The sequence below is a fragment of the Alosa pseudoharengus genome, unplaced genomic scaffold (assembly GCF_046254945.1).
Source record: "Alosa pseudoharengus isolate Yale_2024_CS ecotype anadromous, Long Island Sound unplaced genomic scaffold, YU_APseudo_1.1 YU_APseudo_1.1_scf_10, whole genome shotgun sequence".
NCBI lineage: Eukaryota > Metazoa > Chordata > Actinopteri > Clupeiformes > Clupeidae > Alosa > Alosa pseudoharengus.
Window position 1 is genome coordinate 13,795,150 of NW_027468565.1, and position 11,217 is coordinate 13,806,366.

General features: G+C 44.1%; 1 protein-coding gene across 1 annotated transcript; it reads right to left on the minus strand.

Annotated features, from left to right (window-relative positions):
* Positions 1 to 6,547: 6,547 nt before the first annotated feature.
* Positions 6,548 to 10,759, minus strand: gpr37a (G protein-coupled receptor 37a). Its single transcript, XM_076300494.1, has 2 exons — positions 9,498 to 10,759; positions 6,548 to 8,147 (listed from the first exon to the last, which is right to left on the minus strand). Exons 1-2 carry the CDS (start codon positions 10,491 to 10,493, stop codon positions 7,320 to 7,322), a joined length of 1,824 nt encoding a protein of 607 aa, XP_076156609.1. The 5' UTR covers positions 10,494 to 10,759; the 3' UTR covers positions 6,548 to 7,319.
* Between the last annotated feature and the right edge of the window lie 458 nt (positions 10,760 to 11,217).

Sequence of the window (11,217 nt, forward strand, 5' to 3'; positions counted from 1 at the left end):
CTTCACTTAAAGGCTGCTTACATCCCCTGCTCACAATGGGACATCTACGCACATTAACACCAGGTTCAGTGGGGGATTTAGGGAGCATTGTGGGGCTGTCCCTCAGATAAACAGCCGGCCGCCTGACTCACTGGCACATACTCTGAACTCCCACTTTCTGGCCATCTGGCTCCCTCAAAGACTCTGTATGGAACAACAGACACCCGACAAAGTCTGCACCTATAGACGCACCAACAATACCAAGAGTCTACAAGTAGACCAGATATTTAGAAAGTTGAGAAGTGACTTAAAAGAACATAAAAAATCAATAATCTTAAACTCTTGTTGGTTTTCCTCTGGTTGCTGATGTTGAGGGCTGTGAGTCGAACAGCATGCAGATGAGTGTGGTATGCACTGGGGGAATCTAATATTAGAAAATGCTTCATTCCCAATCAGTTCTATTTCTAAAACACAACAGATGCTCAGCATAAGCAGGAAGAGAGGGTAAAGTGAACCCCAATCAGAACTATGCTAGAGCAGAAATCAGAATTTCTGCATCAAATTCTACTCGTACAGTAACATGACGCTAAAGATGAAAAACATCAATGTGGAATTCAGGTTCAACCACCAAAAATGAAGCCAAGAGTAGGGAGGCCAGAGGGAGAGGCAGGGGACTTGCCATCTGAGAGGAAGTTGAATGAGGAATCACTTGGATCACATTTATTTAATATCGTACCCCAGAGAGAATATCAATGATTTCCCCATTTAAACATTCTTGTCAGCAAAGACAACCAGCATTCTACAACAATTCAGAAAGGTCTGGAGTTTGGTCTCTTGTCTATAGACCTTCAGCTACAGGGAATCATGCAGTTCCACTTGAACAGAAAATCAGATTCGAAATGATTTCCATGGATGACACACCTGATTTGGTGATATTAAACGTAATAGTTGCACTCATTTCACTCTTGGTTTCTCTCCTGCTAGTGACCTACAAAAAGACCACTCACTTTGCTGCTTTTAAATGGAAAATAATACAGCAGTTTTCGCAACATTTGAAAGTTTTTATGTTGTGAATTGTAAAAACTTTTCTGACCTTGCTTGTCTGTCTGACCGATTCTTCAATCCCTCAGTTGCAGAGTAATTCTGCAGGCAGATCAGCAGACTCCAAAAAGAGTGACAGGACACACAAGACTACTGTATCTCAGCTCTGAAAAATCCTGATTTCTGTTCAAATCGTGTGATGCATTTAGACAACGCAGGCTGAAGGGAACTATATGTTATAGTTTTTTGTAATAAGAATATTGAATCAGAGACCAGTTCAGTGTGCTTGATTTGCAGGCATGTATCTCCACTGAGAACGGTATACAGCCCTCTGCTCCTCAGCCTAGTGTTCATGTGTGCTGCAGTGAGGCTGCAGCGTGAGGCTCCACACTAGACAACACAACAGGGCAGCAGTGGAGTGACCGCCTGTGTCCTGTCCTGTTTTTACAGCACTAAATGAAGGCAAACAAACATGTTATTTGATTGACCATAAAGTGCAAAAACAACCCTATGATTCCCTGGTGTGTCTTGGGCATGTCTATCACCCATTTGTAATTTGGAAATCTCTCTGCCCATTCTGTTCTACACTGATGAAGGCAATCTTCTGTACCCGCATCATCCATCACCACTAAAGTATGACTTTACTGTATGGCTGAAGTCTCAATTCGTAGAAAGGCTACTGAAACATTAATTTCAACATATTTACGAGTAAACATATTGCACTTTTTACATGCATATTCTGTATAATGCTATATGCACCAATCACATATAAAGAAAAACAACCAGATGTCACAAGTTCAGTTACAGGATGCAGAAAAGAATAAGTAACCCATACATGGCCTATACATGCAATGTTCTTTACATGCAGCTTAATTTATGGGATGGAATCTTGGTTCCACCTCAGAACAGACATCTCTTCACTCTGTTTGGTCCCTACTGGCCATGAGCTGCGTCCAGTGCTGCAGTGCGTGTGAGCTTTGGGGTCGGGGGCTCAGGAACGGGCGCTTGTTAGGCAGCTCCCTCATGAGACTCGTTAATTATCCCATGTGCCTGCAGGCCAGGGAGGCAGAAGTAATGCCTATCCAACGCACCAGGGTGGTGTCCTGTCCTGTCCAGCCTCTCCTCCTCCTCTCTCTTGTCCTCCGCCTCTCCGATTCCCTGGACAATAGTCTGTGACACGTGCATGACGGACGACGCTTCCCGGCGTGTCCTCTCGCTGGGGTTGCGATGTTCTAGTGCTGTACCATTAGCCACAGCACAGCGAGCCCATTGTGCAATCACAGAGAGCAGGCAGCGCCGGGAGAGCCATCCAACACAGCCAAAATGTCTCCACTTTTTGAAGCTGTCCCAGGTCCAAACTGTAAAAGCCCTGAATATGGATGTCTATGTTACACATACTGTACTTGTGCTTGTGTATGAGTGTGGCGTTCAGCAACAGCACATGTGCGTTTCTTGACTGGCGTTGGTGCTAATTGGTGGAAGGAAATCTATATGAACACAGCCTACTGCTTTTTCTAACATCACTGAGCACAGTAGGCCTAAAGCTAGAAAAGTATAGTAAAGCAAAGTATAGACAGTAATTTGAATACTCAAGCATTTGTTGATCTAAATTAAGCCCATAAACTAACTGTTGCTAACAGCAAGAGTATGGATGTATTTTATCACTTTCTCTTACAAGCTAGTTCTGGCATCATTTTAAGGTAAATAATCATGTGAAAGACCGATAAGCACATCTGTCATCCATACAAAAAACAACAACAACAACAAACAAACAAACAAACAAAACAAAAAACATTCATGATGTTGCCATCAGTGTGATTTTTGCATTGTGAGTTTTAGAGCAATTCTGTGTAGCAGCTTTATTTCAAAGAAATGTATTGAGACATTTACGTCTGACCAGACCTTAATTATCTTTAGGAATATTACTTAAACATGTAACTTATACAATAAATACCTCCATGAAGCATTTTATATGCATGCAATTTAGCCTTCTCAGTGGTGTAAAATAGAAGCATAATCCCAACTACACAAACCCATTTAAGTACTGTCAGCCATCATGCAGGTGTAAAGATTTTTACCTTTTGTGTGTGTGTGTGTGTGTGTGTGTGTGCGTGCGTGCATGTGTGTGTGTGTGTGTTTACAGGTATGTGTGAGGGTGATCGTAGTAGCAGGGGGTCGGTTGCAGTGACAGATCAAAAGGAGCTGGAGAGGAGGTTCATTTTGTTTGCCCAGTTTCTCTTGGCTTGTAGCTAGCGGGCGGGTGGAAATCAATGGTGACTGCTTGGCCATCATTTGCACACCATAAAAAGCCCACACAGGCCACTGATTGTTCCTGCACAACTCCGGGCTCCACAGTGACGCAAGCTGCTCTCTTTGTCCCTGTGAAAAGCAGCAAAGTCCTCTCTCAGCAGCTCAGGATGTACATGTCAAAAGAGACTATTTCTCAGTCCTCTTTTCCCTTCAGAAAAAAGTGTCTCAACATACAGTCTCTCTGCAACAGAACACTAACTGAGAAGATGGGGCAAGATACATAAAGATACACAGTACAGAGACAGTCTGATCCCAACTACATATACATTTGTGCTGGCAGGCAGGGTATTAGTTGATGAACCCGTTGTGAAGTCATGGCTGTGGAATGATTGCTCTGACAAATGCATCACACATCCTTGCACAATGGCCAAATTGTTTATGCCTCCATGTCAACATGGTGGCTTTATTAAACAGGCCGCCGTTTATTATTTGTAAACTCAACAACATAGCAGCTTTCAAGGCACAGGCCACTTGCATCAGCATGTTAGTCCATACTGTGGAAACATGCATGCACTGTTTGTGAGAAGTACAAGAATGTATTTGCAGGCAAAGGAATGGATGGTCATGCATGGCGCTCTTTACCAAAATACATTTGGATAATGAGGAGGGCTCAAACTTTCAACATGTCTGTGTGTGAGACCAAAGGCTGGTACTAACTACAAATAAGCTGAACGACACATCTTCCAACTATGCACAGAAGAGTTGCTGTGGGCATAAGAGAGAGAGAGAGAGAGAGAGAGAGAGAGAGAGAGAGAGAGAGAGAGAGAAAGAGAGAGTGTGTGTGTGTGTTTGTGTGTGTGTGTGTGGCTCAATTATGAACATGAAAGAACCTTTGATGACAGTTTAAGTAAACTTTGGAAAGCACCATGTGACGAGGCTGGGAAAAGAAAGGAGGCTGGCGATCTGGCACAGAGGAGGATGCTGGTCCTGTGAGAGAGAACAGGCAAAATGGCATCACCCAGTGGGAACATAATGGGGGGCGGTTCCTCCCTTTATCCCAAAGAGAGGGAGAGCAGCATTCTCATCGCACACATCTCATTTATGCATTCAAGCGTTGATTGGAGCCAGTGACCTAGAAATGAGGAATGATCCAACAAAGGCCTGCGAGAAACAATAAAGCCCCTTATCCTCGGGAGAAGCATCCACTCAATCTGATGCATTAGATTATATTACAATAGCAGCAAAATGCATTCCCATACATTACCCAATGCTGTGTGACGGATCCCTGTCCACCTTACCTCAGTTAGAGGCCTTCATCCGTATCACTCTTCTTACAGTTGCCATGGATTCATGATGTGGATAGCCTGTGATGAATATTCCTTGGCATTTCGGATCATTGAATAGCTTATTAGCAGGAAGATCACAAGCAATGAGTGCATCATCACATTGATAAGACATTATGGTGTCTTCTCACTTTCAATTTCAGAACTTTCATACAAAATGTCAGTTTCCCAGTTTACTGCAGGAGCACATATTTTAATAATCCCTCAAGGACAATGCCACTTGAGCTCTTGGCAATGCTGATGATCGTGGGGCTGATAACATGAAAACTGAATGATTAGATGCAAATCGTGTACTGCTAGTTGTTTAGCATGTGTGTGAAATCTCAGAGTAAGAGCTCTACCAACATAGCTTTCACAATCCATGTACCAGCTAATGTAACAACAGAAAGAAAACTGTGCTGAATTATTTAGCTTTACACCCTTGTATGTCAAAACAACTCTAAAAAGAATATGCTTTGATCATGACAAGATACAGTATATCATTCCCAAAAAGAGTTCTAGCAGTATTTATCCTCCTTGAGCAGAAAATACTCTCAAGTATTTGTAAGTTAACAAAATACTGTATTATAAACTTGGACTGTATTAATATGCTACATAAGCAATGGTGATCAGATCTGAATCTTTGTGAGATGAGGTAACCACATCTTCTCATTTTTTGTTGCTTTTGGTGGTTCTGGAGAAAAAAGCTCAAATCCAAGCAGGCGGATCAGTGAGATGCGGAGCAGCAGCCTGGGAGGGAGAATGGAGGCCTTTGTGCAGCTGGGACCCTGTACAGCTGGGCTGCTCCTGCAAACAGCCTTTTCATATTCCTGAGTGGGTGAGAGCTTGGAATTTTTTTAATGGCGTTTCATTCCACAACCCAAGTAACTATGCTTGAAACTGCTGACCCTTGCTTGTGAAATTAATAGTGTAACACATTTAACACGCATCTGTGCATGATAACCAACTACAAATGAACCTCTGTGGTGACTCAAAGACTTGAACAAGCCCTACCGCTGCTTATAAATCTACTGAAATGAATCAGACGGCACATACATGATGGATGTCGTAAGACAAGAGAAGGCAACTGAGTTTACATAACAGTCTGGAAGACATCCACTCCAACTGAGACTTTCCAGACAGAAGAGCTGGGCCTTCAGCCTCCAAAGCAGAAACGCTCCAGCACCAGCTGCCTGTCGGAGCCCAAGCGGGATCTCTCCAGCTTTCTCCTGGCTTCAGAGCCTGGGTCCCGGCCGGCTGCGACGTCACAGAGCCTGGTAGGTTCTGGATTCCTGCTGTTGCTGCAGTGATGGCTCTAAAACAATGGCCACTGTGTGCTCTGGTCAAGTACTGTATGGTGGTGATGTCATGCCAGCCAGATGACCAGGGCATACACCCAGTGCTAAGCCTCAATTATAAGGATACTGCTGTACATCTCTTGGGATGGAGCAAGACAGTAAACATTTTCTCAATTTCTAGGCCAACAAAATAAGAGAGCAAATCATTTCTACATTTCTATAGCAACAAATGAATCTCACATTGCTTTTCTGAACTATTTTGTGTAAAGCATTTCTTAATTTCGTTAAGAATATTGAGATTGATCAATATTGGAGAATGAAGCTGGTTTACCTTTTATCTTTTGGACATAAAACATACTGTAAGTTGTCTGGTCATGATACATTCATATTTATAAAACTGTAGTTATGTTCCAGCAACACCAAATTAACTATACTCAACATCATAAAATACTCAGAGATGGGAAGAGAAAAATGTCCATGGAAATCAAAATCATTGTTGCTTCAGAAAAAAAGAGCTGAAAGCCTTTACTGTCAGGTCTGTTACTGTTTTAAAATGGAAAGAGATGAATCATAGCTTTTGCTTTTTATTACTAAAGTAACAATTCTTAGCTAAAAACAACCGCTCCAGCAGCACACTGGGGTGTATCACACATTTGGCTAACAAATACAGACTTGGAATGCTCACATAGTAAGGGAACTAGCATAGGTTGAACTGATTCACAAGAATCATTATCCAAAAACATACTACAACCATTCTTAATATATATTATTTTTCCTTCTGACGTAACAACACTCAAGATCTCAAGTGAAAGCTGGGCTACAGGGCAGTGCAAATCATTAAACATGGTGAATTCATCATTCATTTCTAGCAACTTTAAACAGCCTATTCCCTATGTAGACATTTGCCCTCTGTAAACAGCAATGGCAGTTCACATACATTGTACGCACACGTGCCCTGAAGTAAACTGTCTATGGCGTGATGACCTTAATACATGGTTCAAGTCTCAAAGGATGTTCAATTTGACTCACAGCTTGTTGTTTTTGTACAATCAGTGCATAGTGTAGCATTTCAGGACGTGATGGGGAACAGCAGGCCATTTAATAAACACTGTGCTTCCTATATTTATATTCCCACTGTCTGTGCTGAGCAGACTGACTGATGCTCTGACAACGTGCCAACACTGCAGTATCAACGTTTACATACCACAGCTTTAGTTCTATTTAACAAGTGTGTAGACTTATACAACCATCACAAATGGTGTCCTACGCTTGACCAACGTTTCACCTACGCTCCACCTACGCTCCACCTACGCTTCTCCTTTTCCACTCTGCATTCTTAACACGCCCCATCACATTCGATCCTTTCTGGTGGAACTAAAGAGCCCTTTCTAAACGCTGCGGTCTGCGGTGGTGTGGCCCGTGGTGCTGCTCAGCAGTGCGTTCCCACAGGTGAGTAGGTGGACACCTCGCGGTGCTGGACGGTGCTGAAGGGCGACAGCTCCAGCTCGGTGGTGGTGGCGTCGTGCTCGCTGTCGTCGCTGGCGGCGGCCGAGGCGCGTGGCGGGCCGCACTCCTCGCAGCAGCAGCAGCAGCAGTCCATGAAGGCGCGGCTGAAGGGCCGGCACAGGGCCAGCAGCAGCACCGGCGTCACCGCCGACTTGCAGAAGAGCAGCATCTGGCTGACCAGGTGCAGGACGTCCAGCGCGCGGCGCGGCACGCCCGCCGCCATGTACGCCGACACGATGTTGCAGATGTTCTCGGGGATGATGCAGAAGCCGTAGACGATGGCCAGCGCCACCACCGTGCAGTTCATCTGGCCCTCCAGCTGGATCTGCTTGCGGCTGGCCCGCACGTTGGCGCGCTCGGCCTGGCGAATCTTCTGCGCGGTGGCCAGCGAGCAGCAGATGGTGAAGAGCGTGGGCAGGCAGAAGTAGCAGCCGAAGTACCACCAGAGGCGCGCGCTGTCGTAGGTCAGGCCCAGCACGTAGAGCGTGTCCGGCAGCTCGGTGGAGATGCGCACCACGCAGCGTTCGCACGGCGTCACCTCGGCCGGCTCGCGCTCCTCCCGCACCAGCTGCCGGATCAGCAGCTCCGGCAGTGCCAGCAGAAGAGCGCCAACCCAGATGACCGCCAGCTTGGCCGCCGTGGACGTGCAGTTCTCGATCATCTCGTAGTACATTTGCACGTTAGTGGCGGCGCGGAAGCGGTCGATGCAGAGTGCACAGAGCGTAAATGTCGTTACGCCTAATGAAGCCACCTGGAGGGGTAACATACAGATCATCTGTCAGAAACTCAAAGACAACACATCACTAAAGAGCAGAGCGCTATGCTTGTTTGCCTGCATGATGTGTCATGGAACATAGTGGAAAAGCATTTCATCAGTAGGGATATTCATTAAATCTGATTCTTTCAGAAACTTGACAGAATTTGTGCTTACAATAACTATGCACCACAATCTTGGTCTTGTGATATTAGTCTGGTCTATGCCACACTAGGCAATGAAGGGCAGCAAGCTGAGGGACTTCTGTGAGTGAGGCCCAACTTCACAGTCCACAGCAGCACATGGCCTGTTTATCAAGGGAACATTCAGAAGCAGAACTGCATTGTTCAGATGTTGAAACAAGTTTCTTGTGCTATGTTTCCAGACTGGTTCAACACAAAAACAAGCTTAAGCTCACATTCTCTTATGTATAGGCCACTAGAAGATACCTAGGTTTCTAGTCCTAACTTAGGATTTCATGTTTAATGTTTCTGCCCATGTCAAGCCAAGCAGTGATGTCAAGAAGTGATCAGACATGCTCAGTGCATCAGCAACACACGTGTTCAGATATGATGTGCTCATGTAAACATATTAGGCATGTTATGCTTATGCCACTGGCCCCATTTACATGTAGTGCTCCTGCCACCTGTTCCCAACTCAACACTAGATTGATGAAGACTGGATTCTATTGGTTTACTAACCTAATTAATGACCCCCTGCTCACTGGGTTATTAGTGTACACCACTTGTCTGATTAAACTGCACTTTACTGGGGCACTAATGCAATCTTTATCAGATTAATTGTCTGACTAGATCTGCAGAGAGACCCTCTGAATAAGCCATATTAGGTCTGGTACCTTGAGAAATACAAGACCCTGGCCTTATCCACACAGTCAATTTGAGCTCATGTGAGACACTATGAACAAGTACGAACGGTTGCAGGTGTTTGGTAGCTATAGGTCAGCAGTTCATGACCTGTCCTTATCCAGGGTATGTCTAAGAAGTGCAAGCAATTTCCTGCAGGGAGAACGCAGTGAAAACTATGTAACTGTAGCATAATTTGCTTTAATGCGCTCTGCACAATGATTTCATGAACTGTCTGTAAAAAAGGGCAAAGACATAAGGCCTACTTACAATGGCTAAATCTGTTACAAGTGCTCGGGCAAAAGCTTCTGAAAGATAAGAAGGCCTACCCCTCAGGTAAACAGTGCAGTTTCTTTCTTGAATAAAGTAATAGGTAGCTAAATACATATTAATTAGACTATCTAGGGAGGAACCATGACAATGGAATTTCAGCACAAAAAGCAATGTTCTCTCTACATTTAAGGGCACTGGAGAGAACACATACCTCAATATATGGAATAATCTTGCAAGAGAATTCTCCAAGTAGCCAGTCCTTTGTCAATTCATGGAAAATGACTAAAGGCAGGCAGAAAAATATGATAATAAAATCCCAAAAAGCAAGATTGGCCAGGAGGGAATTGGAGATGCTTCGCATGTAGTAGTTGTGACAAACGATGCACATAATTGTTATGTTGCCGAGAATTCCAACGGAGAAAATTATAACAGAAATGATCAAAATCACATATGCTCCATATGTTTCAGATGTGACAGGGTAAAAGGGATTTTTCACTTCATTATCTCTCTTTCGTGTAACCAGTGGTATCAAAGGGGTGATTTCGTCGAAATCATGATCTGGCACAGTTAATAAATCATCATTTCTGGTGAAATCGAAAGGAGAATCTGTTGAATTCTGTGCCATAGGCTTCGGCACAGATTCCCACATGGTATTTGATGTTGCTAAATGCACATCTCCAAGATTTGTTTCTTTGCCATATTTGTCAGTCGGTCTCTTTTCAATTAAATCTTTTGTGTTGCTGTCTTCTGCAACTCTTTTAAATCTGGGCTGTCCCCCAAGGCGATGCTCCGAGTCCGAGTGTGTGGATGTTGGTTTACTAGTGGTTCCTGGCACTTCCAGCTCCTGTGTTTGGCTGTTGACTCGATGCCCAAGAAATTCGAGGTGATTACTCGAGATTTCATTTCGCCTTGATAACATATGGTCGGAACTAGGCCTACTATGTTTTGTTGAATGAGCTTTACTATCAGTTGTTGAAGTCCTCTCATAATCCAAAACTGACGCACCTGTGGAGTGCACTATTTTTCTGGAAGTCTCGTGAAGAGTCGGGCTGTTCCTTGATAATCCCTCTGCCAGCCTGCTGTTGTTGACCGTTGTCATCCTAGTTCCGCTAGAATTTCCATCCGTATTAGAGATCCTGGCGTCTGACAAGACAGTAACCAGCGCCAAACTACCCAAGAAAAAAGTAAGCCTTACGAGCAAAAACATTATTGCGTACTTCGTGAGAGCGCATGAATGTGCATATTACAGATTATTCAAATTGTACACGTCAACAATCACCGTCAAGTCATAGCTTCGTAACAAAAACTCACAAAAACTCAATCCCTCAGTCAATGTTTAAAACAGAAATGTTCCTAACAGGCATGACCGATGATAAAGTCTACCATCATCCTAAAATGCAACTTGAAGTTACTCCGAAAACTAACGCGATGGCACAACAAATTACAGATCTGATATTATCTCCAGCTTGGAAAGTACATCCATCGTCTCAGCAGGGATGAGGGGCAGTTCGGGCGCGCCCGCCTGACGGCCAGCGAGGAAATCCAACGTGCGGCAGCGTTCTGCGCTAACAAGGGGGATGGGGGCCATGGTCCAACGCACAGGACGGAGGAGCGCCACTGTGAGGACCAAGAAGCAAAATGTTCCCCCCCCTCTATTGTCTTGACAGCTCACATACGACAATGAAAGCTGTAAATTGTGAATGAAATTAAATAGGAAACATTATGCAAGAGCTTGGAATGGGCACTGATCGAAACACCATTGCTTATGTTATGTTTAGTAAATGAAAACAATTAGAATTTAAATATATTTCCGTAATCTAGACAAACTGTTAATTTGAAAACTGAAAGATGTTTACTACATGATTTTCTTGCCTTTCTTCTACTTACATGGGAAAACGTGGTATTTATTGTGTCTGATAGTATTAATGTGA

Excerpts from the sequence above, each read along its gene's own strand:
- gpr37a (XM_076300494.1), bottom strand. The coding sequence starts at position 10,493 with ATGTTTTTGCTCGTAAGGCTTACTTTTTTCTTGGGTAGTTTGGCGCTG. Across the intron at positions 8,148-9,497 it reads AGATTATTCCATATATTGAG|GTGGCTTCATTAGGCGTAAC; the intron begins GTATGTGTTCTC and ends TTACCCCTCCAG.